At 38.2% G+C, this 19665-nt stretch overlaps 1 protein-coding gene across 1 annotated transcript; it reads right to left on the bottom strand.

The window, feature by feature from the left end:
- Positions 1-609: 609 nt before the first annotated feature.
- On the bottom strand, positions 610-19283 carry LOC307133179 (uncharacterized protein). Its single transcript, XM_079828029.1, has 5 exons — positions 19136-19283; positions 15468-15618; positions 14422-14553; positions 7488-7730; positions 610-2316 (listed from the first exon to the last, which is right to left on the bottom strand). Exons 2-5 carry the CDS (start codon positions 15595-15597, stop codon positions 2057-2059), a joined length of 765 nt encoding a protein of 254 aa, XP_079684155.1. The 5' UTR covers positions 15598-15618; positions 19136-19283; the 3' UTR covers positions 610-2056.
- Between the last annotated feature and the right edge of the window lie 382 nt (positions 19284-19665).

Here is a 19665-nt window from a genome sequence, read left to right as displayed (position 1 = left end):
CTTAGCATAGATCATTGAATCTGATTAGACCGTTAGCATCTCGCTCAAAAAATGACCAAAGAGTTTCGATATTTTTCCTATTTTAAACAGTAGGCGCAATGATAATACGCAGCGGCGGAAAATAGTCCCCAGCGCTCTCTGTGTAAGCAGGTTGTCATGTTGGTTATGTTGACGGAAGTTAGCCTATTTTCAGGCACTGTGTAATATCATTGAGCCGCTGCACTCATGGGACGGCACAAAGTTATAGAAAATCAAAGTTCAGCCTACACTCTAAAAAAAAAAGGGTTTTATATAGCACCAAAAATGGTTCTTCGTCGTAATCATAGAGGAACCACTTTTGGTGCTATATAGCATGGTTCCTTAAATCTTGCCCTGGAGGGCCAATGCGCTGCAGAATTTAGCTGCAACCCTGATCGAACTCACCTACACTCTAAAAAAAAAGGCTCGTAATCATAGGGGAACCTTTTTTAGTGCTATATAGCACCAATTTTGGTGCTTCAGTGGTTCTTCAGCGGTTCTTCAGAGGTGCTATATAGCACTAAAAAAGGTTCCCCTATGATTACGAGCCGAGAACCATTTTTGGTGCCATATAGAACCTTTTTTTTTTTAGAGTGTACCTGTGATTTTCTAATGATCCTGAAGACGTTGATTAGCATGTTCAGGTGTGTTTGATTAGGGTTAGACCTAAACTTTGCAGGAAAGTAGATCTCGTGGGCCAGATTTGAGGATCCCTGCTATATAGCACCATATCTTAACATGTTCTGTATATGGTAGCGGTGCTATATAGCACCTTAGTCAAAGAACCGGTCAAGAACCTCTGAAGAACCGCTGAAGAACCACTGAAGCACCAAAATTGGTGCTATATAGCACTTAAAAAGGTTCCCCTGTGATTACGAGCCAAGAACCAATTTTGGTGCCATATAGAACCTATTTTTTTTAGAGTGTAGAAAATAGCAACTTTTCATTTTCCGTCGGTCTTAGTACACGATGTAACTACAGAAGAGTCAAGTTTTAAATAGGAAAAATATCAAAACTCTTTGGTCATTTTTTGAGCGAGATGCTAACGGTCTAATCAGATTCAATGATCTATGCTAAGCTATGCTAAAAGTGCTACCGCCAGACCCAGAGATCGGCTGAATGGATTCGAAAACGGTAAAACTCAACTGTTTAAAGGTGCACTATGTAACTTTTCCGTCCACTAGAGGTCGCCTGTTCAACACAAAGTGAGTGTGTTGATGATGGGATGGCGTTACTCTGTGTGTTCTCTCAGCCGCTGCTATGACACTTGTTCACACTGCAGTGAGAGGAAAGCGTTTCTGCAGAATAAAACCAGAAACTGAACGCAGAAATGATGTCATCGACAGGCCACGCCCTCACACGTCCCGGTTCCTCGGGTAAAATAGCAATTTACTTACGATTTACAAATAGTTGGAAACATTTGGGATATTGTAAGTACTCAACTGAACGAAATACATTTTTGGATATTTTACTGCAAAAATGTTACATAGTGCAGCTTTAACTCCGGGGGAACCTTTTGTTTGTTTTTTTTTAAGTGGAATGTTCCTTTAAAATGTGAGCGGTAAATAATGGTAGTGAATTGACAACCGCAAACTTAGTAAATCATCTTACATGATTAATTTAAATACTCTCCTCCCATAAATCTGAGTCTGAAAGGGAAACTCCTACAAATGCATGTGCAATAAGACCAGCCGCTGTTAGTGAATCTGGCCCAAAGCGTGTGATTTCCAATAATGATTGTTTTGAACAGGTTTCACAAACTAAAGATCATTGGTTTATTTGATCCAATTCTGCGTCGTGATTGCTCCAAAGCAATGTTTCACATTCAAACATGGATTTTCTGTGTTTTTTAACATACAAAAAATAGCACACTTCAGATTTAAGGCCTGTCAAGATTCGGAAAATAGCCTCGTACAGATCAGTCCAACTTTAATAAATGAATGATACTAAATAAATACAAAATGCGGGATAACGCTAACACATATACCCGACACTTACGGTCCTTTGAGCACTTGATATCGTTCTGATGAGAATCCCATTAGGCAGGGAAACAGATGGAGCAGCATTCCAAGCAGATCTCCAGACAGTCTGAGGACTGGCAACAGTCCTCCAGTATCCCACAATCCAGCAGGGCAGAGCAGGTGTCCTCAGCACAGCAGGCCAGACCTCCGCTAGCAGCTTCTCCACAGCAGCAGAGAGCGTCACACTCCAGCCCGCAGGCCAGACACTGAGCCACGGCGGAGCAGCACGACAGCACCTCGCAGAACAGACAGGCTAGTATGCAGTGCGCACAGCAGTCTGAAAAACAGACAGAAACACGCGTGTTTATTTGACCACAGTCACATTTAAAGGAACACTCCACTTATTTAGAAAATAGGCTCATTTTACAAGTCTCCTAGAGTTAAAGGGTTAGTTCACCCAAAAATGAAAATTCTGTCATTAATGACTTACCCTCATGTCGTTCGACACCCGTCAGACCTCCGTTCATCTTCGGAACACAAATGAAGATATTTTAGTGTAAATCTGATGCTCTGAAAGGCTTCCATTGGCACAATGCACTTTACACTCCCTTAAAAGACACTAAAGACGTCGTTACAAAGTCCATCTCACTACAGTGGTTCTACAATAACTTTATGAATCGGCGAGAATAGTTTTTGTGCGCAAAAAAACCCCTAAATAACGACTTGCATAGTGATGACGATTTCAAAACACGGCCTCATGAAGCTTCGAAGCGTTATGAATCACTGAGTCGATTCAGCGGTTTGAATCGCCAAATTTGACACGCGATCCGAATCATCATTCGGCTCATTGATTCATAACGCTTCGAAGCTTCGTTTTGAAATCGTCATCACTATGTAAGTCGTTATTTAGGGTTTTTTTGCGCACAAAAACTATTCTCGCCGATTCATTAAGTTATTGTAGAACCACTGTAGTGAGATGGACTTTGTAACGACATCTTTAGTGCCTTTTAAGGGTCTTGAGAGTGTAAAGTGCATTGAGCCAATGGAGGCCTTTCAGAGCCATCAGATTTCAACTAAAATATCTTCATTTCTGTTCCGTCTGACGGGTGTCGAACGACATGAGGGTGAGTAATTAATGACAGAATTTTATTTTTGGGTGAACTAACCCTTTAAATAGTTGAGTTTTACCGTTTTTGAATCCATTCAGCCGATCTTTGTATCTGGCGGTAGCACTTTTAGCATAGCTTAGCATACATCATTGATTCTGATCAGTCCATTAGCATCTCATTCAAAAAATGACCAAAGACACTTTCAATATTTTTCCTATTTAAAACTTGACTCTTCTACCGTTACATTGTGTGCTAAGACCAACTGAAAATGAAAAGTTGCGATTTTCTACACCTATATGGCTAGGAACTACTTTCTCATTCCTGCGTAATAGTCGCGGATCTTCGCGGCCGTACCATGGCTGCAGCGGCGCAATGATTTGTTGGTATTCTGTGAAAGATGGTGGTAGTTACACCTTCGACTTACTATCACAGCCCTTTACAACACACAGAACCATGGCTAATCACACAGCTAAATCCACAACACAATTTGTCGGCTGCAAGCCTGAAACTTTCTCTGCAACTACACGAACTTAGTGCCGGTCACATTGAAAGTTACCTAGCTGGGCTACTTTCAGGCGCTGTAATATCATTGCGCCGCTGCAGCCATGGTACGGCCGCGAAGATCCGCGACTATTACGCAGGAATGAGAAAGTAGTTAGAAATTCGCAACTTTTCATTTTCAGTTGGTCTTAGCACACAATGTAACTGTAGAAGAGTCAAGTTTTAAATAGGAAAAATATTGAAAGTGTCTTTGGTCATTTTTTGAATGAGATGCTAATGGACTGTTTAGAATCAATGATCTATGCTAAGCTATGCTAAAAGTGCTACCGCCAGATAAAAAAATATCGGCTGAATGGATTCAAAAACGGTAAAACTCAAATATTTAACTCTAGGAGACTTGTAAAATGAGCCTGTTTTCAAAAAAAGTGGAGTGTTCCTTTAAGCCCACATTGTTTGATGCACTGTTTCATCGGTCTATCTAATGCACAAGATTTTTGAAATAATTTGGAAAAGCAAAAGTATTTTGTAAATACTTCACTTACTGTACACTACTGTTCTGAAGTTTGGGAAGTCTCATACTCACCAAGGCTGCATTTATTTGATCAAAATTACTGTAAAAACAGTAATATTGTGAAATATTATTAGAATTTGCACTGTAAAACTAAAAAATGTATTTATTCCTGTGATGCAAAGCATCATTACTCCAGTCTTCAGTGTAACATGATCCATCAGAAATCATTCTAATATGATGATTTACTGCTCAAGAAACATTTCTTGTTAAAGGGTTAGTTCACCCAAAAATGAAAATTTTGTCATTAATTACTTGCCCTCATGTTGTTCGACACCCGTCAGACCTCCGTTCATCTTCAGAACACAAATGAAGATATTTTAGTTGAAATCTGATGGCTCTGAAAGGCCTCCATTGGCTCAATGCACTTTAAACTCTCAAGACCCATAAAAGGCACTAAAGACGTTGTAACAAAGTCCATCTCACTACAGTGGTTCTACAATAACTTTATGAATCGGCGAAAACGGTTTTTGTGCGCAAAAAAACCCCTAAATAACGACTTATATAGTGATGATGATTTCAAAACAAGGCATCATGAAGCTTCAGAGCGTTATGAATCAGTGAGTCGATTCATGATTCGGATCGCGTGTCAAACCGCCAAACTGCTGAAATTTGGCGATTCAAACTGCTGAATCGACTCACTGATTCATAACGCTTCGAAGCTTCTTGATGCCTTGTTTTGAAATCGTCATCACTATATAAGTCGTTATTATCGCCATTGGATTTCAACTAAAATATCTTCATTTCTGTTCCGAAGATGAACGGAGGTCTTCGGGTGTCCAATGACATGAGGGTAAGTAATTAATGACAGAATTTTAATTTTTGGGTGAACTAACCCTTTAATATTAACATTAAAAATTTGTGTTGCTTACTTGTGCTCTGGGACCATTTTGGGGGATTTCCCAAATTGAAAAGCTTCCCATACACACATACAGTGTCTCTAAATACACACTTTTGGTGTAATTTTACAGGAACCCCTTTGAAGTTTCATAAACCACTGCTAAAAGTGATAAACATGTAAGTATATGTTGTCTGAGCTGTAATAAACCCCCCAAAAAAGAGGCGCTTTTAGATTTTTTGGTTATGAATTCATTTTTGAAAGTGTGTAACTCAGGCCCTGTGAGCTCTAGCACCCTGCAGACAGTTTGGGCTGTTTCCACTAGATGGCAACAAACACTGGAAAAAAGATTTTAGTCTGGATCATGTATGCAAGATTTATTCAAATGGATCTGAAGGGAGGAATATTACCTATTTTTTTTATGTAATTTACGTAGAGTTTAAGAGGTTAATACTATTATGGAAACCGTGATGCATTTTTTTTCCGGATTCTTTAATGAATAGATTAGTGCTGGGCAAATTAACGCGTTAAAGTGGGCAATTCATTTTTTCAGTTTAACGCATTAAAAATATTTAAACGCAATTAACGCAGCGTCCGTTTTTATATCCATTTTTGCCTAGTGTTACATTATATGATCACGCTCTTATTCATGTAAATGCTTTTAAACAATCTTAGCGCGACAAGACACAAGAGAACATCCTGTATGTCAATGTCCTGTCTGTGTGTGTGTGTGTGTGTGTGTGTGTGTGTGTGTGTGTGTGTGTGTGTGTGTGTGTGTGTGTGTCTGTGTGTGTGTGTGTGTGTGTGTGTGTGTGTGTGTGTGTGTGTGTGCGTCTCAATCCGCTCCTAGTTCAGTAGTCAGGGCACTGATCAGGGAATCGGCCACATTCATGTACACAATATACTGATTCACCACCTAGGGAGGGAGCTAATCGAGGGACACCCTGACACACACACACACACACACACACAGCGCGATCGCCAGTCTCGTGCACACATCGAGTTCTTTTTCGCTCTTAAACAAAACATAACAGCAACACAGGGAATTTTGCCAAAATTATTAAAATATCAAAATATTAAAAACTCTAAATATTAAAAACTAATGTTTTTTAATCGTGATTAATCATGATTAATTACAGAAAAATGTGATTAATTAGTTTTTTTTAATCGATTCACAGCATTAGTATATACACATTCATTTGGAATAAAAATAATCTGTAACATTTTAAATGTCTTTACTGTCACTTTTGATCAGTTGAATGCGTCTGTGCTGACATCATTATAACTTAAGGAAGTCACACTATAATCTTTTACCACATTGCTCATACTTATGCTTTTCAAATAGGCATTCAATTATGTTTACACCCCTCTGAAAACACTTTGTAAGGTGTCATTGTTACAGTGTAATGATATATTTAAATAATATTTATTAACAACAAGTACTTACCATAGGGTTATTAATAAGGTTTAGTTACTTGAATGCAATTATGCATAATGTTATTACTATAATAAGTACATATAACAAGTGTAAAAATGGCATGGTTACACTTTATTTTAAGGTGTCATTGTTACAGTGTAATTATATATTTAAGAACTGGATAACACTTTACAATAAGGTTCATTAGTTAATATGAACTAATAATGAACGGCACTTATAAAGCATTCATTTATCTTTGTTATTGTTAACATTTACTAATGCATTATTAAAATCTTGTTAACATTAGTTAATGCACTGTGAACTAATATGAAGAGCTGGATTTTTATGAACTAATGTTAACTAATGCTGAACAGAGGTGTTGTTCATGGTTAGTTCATGTTAACTAATGCATTAACTAATGTTAACTAATACAACCTTATTGTGAACTGTTACCAAGAACGATAGAATTAGGATAAAATTAGGGTTTGGTTGAGGGTTAGTTGCATGTAATTATGCAAAGTTTGCTGTTATTACTATGGTAAGCACATGTAAAATATGTAACAAGGACACTGTAAAATAAAGTGTTACCTTTGTTTTTATTATTGACTATAAATAATGTGGTTAATATGGTTCTTTTTGTTAGTCGTTTGTATTTCAAGCACACCACCAGAATGTACTTTATTAAGTCTTGTGAATTCCTTTACAGCATTTAAAAAATGTCACAAACTCATGATATTGTCAAAACATCAAGCCCTCTCAGTATTTAAATTCTCTAGATTAGATTATGTATCAGCTAGTGTGAGTTAGTCATCCAACAGAGATGTGTGACCTAACGGAAAGAATTATCAAGCGCTGACGTTACAGGACCAAGATAAATCCAGCAGGCCGTCCAGTGTCACTGAAAGATAAGAGCAGGCCCTATATTTACGAACAGACCTGTGGGCGGAGGCCTCTTTTCAGATATGCCCCAACATGCTCTAAAAATACATGAAAATATTGACACTAAAATTTGAGCATGGACTGAACCAATACGTATTTTTATGACGTGTTCAAAAAGAGCAAATGCTTTTCTTACCGTCTCCAGCGACTCTCTGTATCTGCGAGGCGTCGCCTTTGAAGCTCTGCTGGCTCGTGGAAGTGGAGGGCGTGTGTTTTCTCTGAGGGTGTTTGTGTCCATTGCACTTTGCATGTCGCTTGCATTTCTGTTGTGCTGCAGCCCGAGGTGTCGATCGTCCTGATGAAGAGGAAGGCGGCGTGCAGATGATTTTAGACACATTGATGGCTGGAGGAGAGGAGCCATTGGGAAGACTGGGCTTCGCTGAAATGTGTTAAATTCACATTTGAATCAGACAATAATACATTTTAATACATTACAATTTTGTTAAATGTATATACACTCACCTAAAGGATTATTAGGAACACCTGTTCAATTTCTCATTAATGCAATTATCTAATCAACCAATCACATGGCAGTTGCTTCAGTGCATTTAGGGGTGTGGTCCTGGTCAAGACAATCTCCTGAACTCCAAACTGAATGTCAGAATGGGAAAGAAAGGTGATTTAAGCAATTTTGAGCGTGGCATGGTTGTTGGTGCCAGGCGGGCCGGTCTGAGTATTTCACAATCTGCTCAGTTACTGGGATTTTCACAACCATTTCTAGGGTTTACAAAGAATGGTGTGAAAAGGGAAAAGGATCCAGTATGCGGCAGTCCTGTGGGCGAAAATGCCTTGTTGATGATAGAGGTCAGAGGAGAATGGGCCGACTGATTCAAGCTGATAGAAGAGCAACTTTGACTGAAATAACCACTCGTTACAACCGAGGTCTGCAGCAAAGCATTTGTGAAGCCACAACACGCACAACCTTGAGGCGGATGGGCTACAACAGCAGAAGACCCCACCGGGTACCACTCATCTCCACTACAAATAGGAAAAAGAGGCGACAATTTGCACGAGCTCACCAAAATTGGACAGTTGAAGACTGGAAAAATGTTGCCTGGTCTGATGAGTCTCGATTTCTGTTGAGACATTCAGATGGTAGAGTCAAAATTTGGCGTAAACAGAATGAGAACATGGATCCATCATGCCTAGTTCCCACTGTGCAGGCTGGTGGTGGTGGTGTAATGGTGTGGGGGATGTTTTCTTGGCACACTTTAGGCCCCTTAGTGCCAATTGGGCATCGTTTAAATGCCACGGCTGACCTGAGCATTGTTTCTGACCATGTCCATCCCTTTATGACCACCATGTCCCCATCCTCTGATGGCTACTTCCAGCAGGATAATGCACCGTCACAAAGCTCCAATCATTTCAAATTGGTTTCTTGAACATGACAATGAGTTCACTGAACTAAAATGGCCCCCACAGTCACCAGATCTCAACCCAATAGAGCATCTTTGGGATGTGGTGGAACGGGAGCTTCGTGCCCTGGATGTGCATCCCACAAATCTCCATCAACTGCAAGATGCTCTCCTATCAATATGGGCCAACATTTCTAAAGAATGCTTTCAGCACGTTGTTGAATCAATGCCACGTAGAATTAACGCAGTTCTGAAGGCGAAAGGGGGTCAAACACAGTATTAGTGTGTGTTCCTAATAATCCTTTAGGTGAGTGTACTTAGAAATACGTGCAACTGCATCTAGGGCCCAACCAATTCGCATTATTTAATCTATTAACAATTACTATCTGCATTTATGCCTTGTGCTAAATAATACAGTGCATCCGGAAAGTATTCACAGCGCTTCACTTTTTCCACATTTTGTTATGTTACAGCATTTTTAAAAAATAGATTAAATTCATTTTTCCCCCCTCAATTCTACAAACAATACCCCATAATGACAATGTGAAAGAAGTTTGTTTGAAATCTTTGCAAATGTATAAAAATCACATAAGTATTCACAGCCTTTACCATGACACTCAAAATTGAGCTCAAGTGCTCCTGTTTCCATTGATCATCCTTGAGATGTTTCCACAACTTGATATGTCATGTCTTGAGGAAACCAGGCTCCGCTCATCACCTGACCAATCCCATCCCTACAGTGAAGCGCGGTGGTGGCAGCATCATGATGTGGGGATGTTTTTCAGCGGCAGGAACTGGGAGACTAGTCAGGATCGAGGGAAAGATGAATGCAGCAATGTGTAGAGACATCCTTGATGAAGACCTGCTCCAGAGCGCTCTGGACCTCAGACTGAGGAGAAGGTTCATCTTCCAACAGGACAATGATCCTAAGCACACGGCCAAGATAACAAAGGAGTTGCTATTGGACAACTCTGTGAATGTCCTTGAGTGGCCCAGCCGGAGCCCAGACTTGAACCCAATCTCTGGAGAGATCTGAAAATGGCCGACGCTCCCCATCCAACCTGATGGAGCTTGAGAGGTCCTGCAAAGAAGAATGGGAGAAACTGCCCAAAAAAAGGTGTGCCAAGCTTTAGCATCAAACTCAAAAAGACTTGAGGCTGTAATTGGTTCCAAAGTATTGAGCAAAGGCTGTGAATACTTATGTTTTTTATTTTTAATAAATTTGCAAAGATTTCAAATAAACTTCTTTTTTGTTGACATTATGAGGTGTTGTTTGTAGAATTGAGGAAAAAAAATATGAATTTAATCCATTTTGGAAAAAGTCTGTAACAACAAAATGTGAATAAAGATAAGCGCTGTGAATACTTCCCGGATGCACTGTAGTTCACTCAAAAATGTCTTACTCTTAGGTCATTTCAGACCCATACTATTTCTTTCATATAATTTAATATGTAACAATTATGCATTAAATTGATCAAAAGTGACAGTGAAGACATTTATAATGTTAAAAAAGGTTTCTATTTCAAATAAATGCTGTTCCTGAAAAAAATGGTAAGCAAACTAAATGTTGTTCTTTTTATGTTTCAAAAGAATCCTGGACAAAAATGTACAGTTTCAACAAAAATATCAAGCAGCACAACTGTTTTCAATACTGATAATAATAAATGTTTCTCAAGCATCAAATCATCATTAGAATCATTTCTGAAGGATCATATGATACTGAAGACTGCGACCATCTTTTTGGACGCCAATTATCGCCCGTTTTTTACATCTTGGTGTGATTCTCCTTGTGATCATTTGGGTTTCTATCACAATATTACATAGAAATTACAGTTAATTTAAATAGACCCTTTTCACATTTCGGGGTTTCTCAGAGCGGATATCGTCATAGTTGGGTTAAATATTATAGCTGTGAATGAGAGAATACATTACTTTTTTTTGTGCCCATTTGCTCAAATAGCAAAAGAAACACGCCACAATAGTGATTTCACAACTTTCAAAAAGAGGGAAAAAATAGAGTGGGATTAATAACGGCAGTAAAAACATATAAATATGTAAATTTTTACCATCACTCCCATAGACGCTATTACTAAACACCCTCACAGCAGGGGTAACTTTTTTATTGTAATGTGATGCAAAAGTAATAAAATACAAAGTATTAGTGACATAAATGTACATATATATATATAAAAAAATGACAATATAAAAAACGTTGACCGCTAAAACGCGTCATCACAGTCTGTGAAAAGGGTCTATTGTAATAATATTTCACAATATTACGGTTTTTACTGTACTTTTGCATAAGATACTTTTTAAAACATTACCATGCCCAAACTTTTGAACAGTAGTTTCCAAAATACTGTACATTTTACTGTACATAACTAGTGTCACCAAACGAAATTGCAATGATGATTGTGTCTACACACTCAGAAAAAAAGGTACTTGTTCCTTGGGGAACAAAACGTATAACTGTACCTTTAAAGGTACACAATTGGTCCTTAGGGTACAATTATACCATTGTTTTCCTACTTAGAGCAGGGGTAGGCAAGTTCAGTCCTAGTGAGTCGCTGTCCTACAGAGTTTGGCTCCGACCCTGAAAGACGTCTATAGAAGCTCTTATTGAGAATTAACAGAGGTTTAGATGTTGATGTTTTATTGAAAATATGTGGTCGCCATTATGGTGATCAGTGTTTCATTAAGTTTTGTGGCCAGTTTTAAGTTTGTGGTTTTTGGTAGAGTGTTAACAAAACACACAATCTGTTCAAATCAAAAGAAGCCATGAACAAAAATGTCATGAAGAAAAATGTTTGACTAAACTCATCATTGACTAAAACATGGGCGTCGGAACCATTGTGTGTGGGTGGGACAAGACCCACCCTCTTTTTACGATCAATGATATTGGACCCACTCACTTTTATCGTCTCTAATTCAGCACATGTCTGTTTACCTTCCCCTAAACGATAAACACTTATTATTAAACACGTTAGACGCTTTATTTCCACTTTTCTAATATTTTCTTCATTTTTATTGAAAATAAATGCCTTTCCGATCTGATATGTGATGGGAAAAGGGAGTAGAGTGAGTTCGGCAAAAGGCGGATTCGAACCTCTTGTTGATTTGCATCAAAACTTGATGCCATGTGTCTTACCCCTACACTACTGCCACTCTCAATGATACAGTGATTTCCGTAATTTTGTCTTGCCCAACCAGACGTTTAGCAAACAGGGCAGTATATTTGTATTTAATGTAAATGGCATCTACTTCAGCAAAAATTTTCTGAGAGAGGACCCACCCACAATTTTTTTGCTTCCGACGCCCATGGACTAAAACTATTATTACTATTATTCACCCTCAATACTTTCTTGCCACATATCAGACAATCTGAATTTTGTTTTTTACATTCTAGGGGGAAAAAAGTTTAGACGCACACAGATATCAAGAATCAGCATATGAATCTCAACAATTGTGACAAAATTAATGCTGCAATGCATGCTGGGAGCCATGAGTTTTATACTATGGTGGCTTAGTAGGGTTGAAGCTAAACTCTGGAGGACTTCAGCTCTCTAGGACCGAACTTGCCGACCCCTGAGCGTTTTCACACCTGAAAGTCCGCACCAAGATCCGAACCGAAGTTCATGTTTTGATACATTTGATACATTCGGTTAGTTTTGGTTTGGTTTCACATTGCAATTATGCGAGCGCACTAAAGAACTTTACATGGCACACTTATGTCCACTCGTCATCATTTATGTGGGCGGCATCTGGACATTGATTGGTTTGTAAACGGATGTGCGTCTGACGTCAGCGTCTTTGACAAGAATGAATGAACAGACTATTGAACAGTCGCATTGCTTGACTATTTCTTTTCGTTACGTTTAAAAGTGGACATTTCAAGCTTTATACACACATATTTCTCATGTTTGTGAGGCAGTAGCTGCTGAGTTTGGGTTTATTTGAGACGCGCTCCAGTTCATGTGCAAAGCATGTGATCGCTCCCGCGATTATTGTCTGCTATAGACTATTTGCTTCTTATTTATTAAATCCAGGCAATTATCTGATTAAACGTTGATTAAAATTAAGATACAATTTATACAAAACGAAATTCACATTAAAGAAAGGCTTTCTAAGCAAAATCATACAAAATTTCTTTCAAAATCATTTCTGACTTTCTGTCTTCTTACATATTGCGCATCTTTTCACTTTTCATAATCAATGTAGCCTAGATGAAGTTTAAAAATAACATTATAATATTTAAACATAAACATGAACTTCCTGTAAATGGTCTGAAAGTACGAACCATACCGAAAATGCTTCAGAAACACTAGAAACGAACCGAACCTTTTTTCAGTTTGATCCGGACTGAGACTCCCTCTTTTCGTCGGACCAAATTTCATCTGTTTGGTCTGGACTGTGGTCAGGGGAGGTTTCACACCTGTAATTTTGATCCGGACCAAACTGAAAAGTCAGAAAATCCGGACCAAACAAGGTAGGCGTGAAAGGGCCCTTAGGGTGCGTTCACACTTGTCATGTTTGGTTCGATTAAAACGAACCCTGGTGCGATTGCTCGGTTAGTGCGGTTCATTTGAACATATGTGAATGCTGCCATCCGAACCCTGGCGCGCACCAAACAAGCGGACCGAGACGCTAAAGAGACGGGTCTCTGTCCGCTTCCAAACCAACTCTAGTGTGGTTCGATTGATATATGAACGCAACACGGACCAAAGACATGTAAACGGACCAAAAACAGGACGTGATGTCACAAGATGCGACTCTACAAGTCAGCTGATTTGACGATGTGGAAAGATCGGTGTATCCAAAATGAGTAGAGCAAATGTGGAGCAACGAGGAGGTAAAGTGCCTCATCAATATTGCTGTTTTGTTGCTATAATGCTGCTGTTTTTAATGTTTTTAACATTTTATGAGCTCTTTGTGAGCTGGTAAAAATAAAACCATATGTACACGCATAAAATGATGGCGTTTAATCAGCACACAGCATTGTTTTGAATGTTCGGTAAGCAGCTCCGTCGCGAAATATACGCCATAAAAGCCGACCAATCAGGTTGTGACCGTATCCCGATGCCTTTGGTTCGGTAACTTTAGGTTCACTGTTAAAAATGCCAGTGCAGACCAGGACTATATGTTTTGTTTTTTGTTCACTACAAGTGTGAACGCACCCTTAGAGATACAAAAATTTACCTTTAAAGGGATAGTTCGCCCAAAAATGAAAATTCTGTCATCATTCACTCACCCTCAAGTTGTTCTAAACCAGTATGAGTTTCTTTGTTCAGCTGAACACAAAATAAGTCCTTTTTTTTCCTACTATGGTAGTCAATAGTTGCTCTCTCTGCTTGGTTACGAACATTCTTCTAAATATCTTCTTTTGTGTTCAGCAGAACAAAGAAACTCAAACAGGTTTGGAACAACTTGAGGGTGAGTAAATGATGACAGAATTTTCATTTTTGGGTGAACTATCCCTTTAAGGACGCCACCCCAGTGACGGCCACCTGTACCTTAAAAGGTAGAATTTTGTACTCTCATTTTTGAGAGTGTATGCAAGCTCCAAAAAACACCAAAAAATAGTTTCATAACAGACACAAAAACCAATGGAGTTTGGTGTCTCCTTTGGCGTTTCACAGAAAAAAATAATAAGTGGTTAGAACTAGTCAATGATTTTCAAATAATGAGTTGCCTTCTGATGCATAAAAATGTAAATACCGTTGACTTTGTCTATTTTGCGTGAAATTGTAGGTATGTGGTCTGGAAGCAGTAAAGCATCATCACTGGTTATGGCACCGTCTGTCAGGGACTCGTTGCTTCCGTTGTGAACAACCTCAGCTGAGACAGCACCTGTCAGTCACAAATCATTATTAAACTCTGTCTAAATGTCATCATGCCAATTTCAAATACTATTTCTCCAATGTAAATGAAGCATTAAAGGGTTAGTTCACCCAAAAATGAAAATTCTGTCATTAATGACTTCCCCTCATGTCGTTCGACACCCGTCAGACCTCCGTTCATCTTCGGAACAGAAATGAAGATATTTTAGTTGAAATCTGATGGCTCTGAAAGGCCTCCATTGGCACAATGGCACGTTACACACTCAAGACCCTTAAAAGGCACTAAAGACGTCGTTACAAAGTCCATCTCACTACAGCGGTTCTACAATAACAATGAATCGGCGACAATAGTTTCTGTGCGCAAAAAAACCCTAAATAACGACTTACATAGTGATGACGATTTCAAAACACAGCATCATGAAGCTTCGAAGCGTTATGAATCAGTGAGTCGAATGATGATTCGGATCGTGTGTCAAACCGCCAAACTGCTGAAATTTGGCGATTCAAACCGCTGAATCGACTCACTGATTCATAACGCTTCGAAGCTTCATGATGCTTTGTTTTGAAATCGTCATCACTATGTAAGTCGTTATTTAGGGTTTTTTTGCGCACAAAAACTATTGTCGCCGATTCATAAAGTTATTGTAGAACCACTGTAGTGAGATGGACTTTGTAACGACGTCTTTAGTGCCTTTTAAGGGTCTTGAGAGTGTAAAGTGCATTGAGCCAATGGAGGACTTTCAGAGGCATCAGATTTCAACTAAAATATCTTCATTTGTGTTCTGAAGATGAACGGAGGTCTGACGGGTGTCGAACGACATGAGGGTAAGTCATTAATGACAGAATTTTCATTTTTGGGTGAACTAACCCTTTAAAGCTAAACATGCTGCAAAAACAAACAGCTTTTCTTCGTGTCCTTCTCACCTGTGACGTCAGGTTTGCTGGTGGCCTGTGGTTGTGTTGTGTGGACGTGATTCTCCAGGGTCATGACCCTGTCCGGTGCGCCGCCCTGCCCTCCGTCCTGCTGTTGGACATCCATGGCTTCTGTCTCCATTTGAGACGCCTGATTCTAACTCTGAGAGGACATCCAGAAAGAGAAGAACTTTAGCATAGATGGACTCAGTCTGGGTGTTTGTGGAGTAGAGGTCAAAATGAAAACCTCTAACATGATGACTTTTATCCCTCAAAACAGCCTGAGAAACACTTTAAAATGTGACTTAAAGGGTAAGTTCACCCAAAAAATTTAAATTAGCCCATGATTTACTCTCCCTCGAGGTGTGTATGACATTCTTCTTTCAGACGAACACAATCAGAGTTATATTAAAAATGTCCTGGCTCTTCCAAGCTTTATAATGGCAGCGAATGGTTTGGTCATTTATGAAGCCCATAAAAGTGCATCTATCCATCATATAACTGCTCCACACGGCTCTGGGGGTTAATAAAGGCCTTCTGAAGCTAAACGATGCATTTTTGTAAGAAAAATATCCATATTTATAACTTTATGAACTAAAATCGGGTCAGAGGTTACTCTCCAACTCGCCTTTGGCCGTTACCGGAAGCCAGTGATTAGTTATTTTCTTACAAAAACGTATCACTTGCATAATGTGATGCATAAGGCCTTTATCAACCCCATGGAGTCCTATGGATTACCAGTCCTTCCAGAAAAATGCGGCTTTTTTTGTGTGATTGTTGCGGGCAAAAATCCTTGATTATGCGGCACGTTTTCTTAAAAAATGCGATGGAAAACGCGGGATATTTATGCAATTTTATGCGATAAAAAGCGTTATGAATCAGCGAGTCGATTCATGATTCGGATCGCGTGTCAAACTGCTGAAATACGTGACTTTGGCGATCCAAACCGATCCAAATCGACTCACTGATTCATAACGCTTCAAACCACTGAATCGACTCACTGATTCATAACGCTTCAAACCACTGAATGGACTCACTGATTCATAACGCTTCAAACCACTGAATCGACTCACTGATTCATAATGCTTCGAAGCTTCATGTTGCAGTGTTTTGAAATCGGTCAACACACCGGGAAACTGCTTTGCGTGTCTTTTGCTGTTATTTTTGTTGGCAAATGGGAATTTGCGTGCTTCATCATGGTTTCACCGATATCTTTTACCACGGGGTTTGCAGCTTTTCGATGACGTTCGCGTCGTGTAATTACGTCACTTCAAAACGTTCCCATGGCAATAGGGGGAAATGGCGGCTCTTGTGTGAAGTAAACAAACATTTTTCAACTTTCTGCTAATATAAATGACTTTTTTGCAACAAAAATTTTGATTATGAATTATTTGGATTATGAAATCATGCTAGCCCCGCATATTTTGCACGCAGAAATAGGCAATTTATGTGGCAAAAGTGCAGCGTAGTTGAAAAAATGCGGCTCCCGCATAAATATGCAGACTTTGGCTGATTATACATTAAATCATGCGATCGCATAATCGCGTTTTTCTGGAGGGACTGGATTACTTTTATGATGGATGGATGCACTTTTATCAACATGTCCTCCAACCAATACGCCTATATAGGTCGTTTGTCACTTTATTTTATTTTGTCACTTTTTAAAATTAGCAAAATAATCTGCCAATGGAGTGAGCAAACACTCCCTTAATTTTTTGTTATTTTCCCCCAAAACAAGACAAAAACTTTTGCTTATCAAGTAAATGCTTCTAAATGTAAGATTTTTTAGATATTGGACTGAAAACAAGACAAAAATACTAAGTAAGAAAAGCATTTTTTTGCAGTGTACATTTTTAAAGATTAAAGATTATGAGGCACATGAATTAAAATATGCACTGATAAATTATTTATAATAAACACAGCAATATTCCTTATGTTTAATGTTTTATGTTTAATATTCCTTATGTTAGGTTTAATTATCCAAAAATATTACCCAAAATTGAAAACTATCCCATAATTTAGTCATTCCTCAAGTCATCCTAGGTGTATATGACTTGCTTCTCTCAGACGAACACAATCGGAGTTATATTAAAAATCTCCCGGCTCTTCCAAGCTTTATAATGGCAGTGAATGGTGCCTGAGAATTTGAAACCCAAAAAAGCCAGACTGTCCTCCAAAAAAAACACGACTCTATAGGTCGTTTTTCAAGCACCTTATTACGATCTTTATTTACGTTTTAAAGTCATCCCACTTCTATGACATGTTTACTGGTGTGAGGGCGGGGCAACCTGTCACTCACATGAGATCGACCAATAGCAAACCACAACCATCCAATCAATTCCCAAAGGACAAAATCAAGTCTTGACAATTTTTTTCTTGTTTGAGAAGCAAACTTACATATACATTACACAATAGGGAAGAAAAAATTCCATTTCATGCCGACTTTAAAGTGCATTAGGCAGACATTTGCCTGTGCTTCGGCTCCAAACTGACCTGAAGTGATTTGGGAAAGTGACTAATGTGAACTTCCTGCTGAGTCAGACACAACTGACAGTTTCATCAAAGCCCTGGGATTATATGCAGGAGTCATAATAAACATGTTTGCTGTTTTCACACAGAGAAAAGGGTGTCAAAATGGTACCTTTAGGGGTACAACAGCTTGTCGTACCCTTAAAAGGACATATTTGTACCTTTTTTTACCACAAAAAGGTTCATAGTAGTACCTTAAGGTACGTATTTGTACTTTTAAGGTACTAATATGCAGATTTTAGGAGTAAAAAAGGTACGGATATGTCCTTTTAAGGGTACGACAAGCTGTTGTACCCCTAAAGGTACCATTTTGACACCCTTTTCTCTGTGTGAAGATCTGATTTTAACCTACAGAGCATCATTGTAGGGAATCTCTCAATGCTCGTCCCTATCTGACCCCGAGTCATTCTGTGTTCCCACTTTACCATCACTCATACTGAACATTTTTTATATCTTTTTTTCTCTCTCCATGTTTTATAGCATCTAAGAAATGAAATAAGGCATATCCGAAGCTGATGAGATCTATTGTTTATGTTTTTATTGCAATAATAATAAACAAAATAAGTCGAAACATACAAGAAGTATAAACAATCTTTCAAAACAAAAAGGAAGTTATGGTTCAATACTTCTACAGAGGAAATGTAAAAGAAAGGTCATTAAATCTATTGGACACTATTGTATATGTACATATTTGTCTTAAAGGAGATTTAAAGGAGACTTATTCAGTTTTCAAGGTTTGTTTTTAACTTTATAATGATAATACCAAACATTATAGAATATTCCTGTGAACCTATTTATAATATTTTTTTCATTAATTATCATTATTTTATCATGATTAATCTATATTTTAGATGTTTAGCAGCCAAGCACAACAAACAATGTCGTAAATGTCAAAATAAAATATTTCTTGGACCATATCAAGTTTTGTAGATGCGTAAAAGGGTATAAAGTTCGAATTTAATTATTATTTTAATTTAAAAAATATTAATTAATTCTATAAAAATATAAATAATTATTTTAAGAATAAAAGTGTTTGCATTTGCACTTGAAGGGGTAAACTTTCGATGAAGTGGCTGTTTCTGATGACCCAGAATTAATCGAAATGACCAGAGCGTGAAAAAGACATAAAGTTATATTGAAGTATTTCTTACCTTATCTCGAATAACTCCAGTCTTGTACCGAGGACGTTTTAATTCGCTTTAATTCAGAATGAATGTGTGATGTTCGCGTGTGAGCGCGAGCGGCATCTGCTCTGACCAGCGCGTGTTGTGATGTCTCGAGCTTGTGCGCGTGCACGACATCCTTCCTGCACTGCAGGGAACCGTTAAACTTATTTCTGGTGATTTATTATTATATATTACAATAAATAAATAAATAAAAAATAATATAATTCTGGTTTATTCACTGCATGAAGCCGTGTTTTCAAACACATTCATGCCTGCCACTCGGTATTTTCAACATTAAATGACGATGATAATTCAATAATTATTTGTTTATATTGTTTATATCTCTTCTTCGTTAGTTTTTTTTACTCCAGTGTTATTTTAGTCTCACCATTTAGCTTCTTTAGTGTTGTCATTTTTATTTGTTGTCTTAAATATGTTTTTATTATTTCAGTACATCAAGTTAAACTAAATAAAAATTATAAATGTTGCCTTGACTTTTTATATTTTACTTTATT

The sequence above is a fragment of the Gobio gobio genome, assembly GCF_949357685.1.
Source record: "Gobio gobio genome assembly, chromosome: 10".
NCBI classification, from domain to species: Eukaryota; Metazoa; Chordata; class Actinopteri; order Cypriniformes; family Gobionidae; genus Gobio; species Gobio gobio.
The sequence above is the reverse complement of the archived record's forward strand: the minus strand, read 5'-3'. Positions and strand labels throughout refer to the sequence as shown.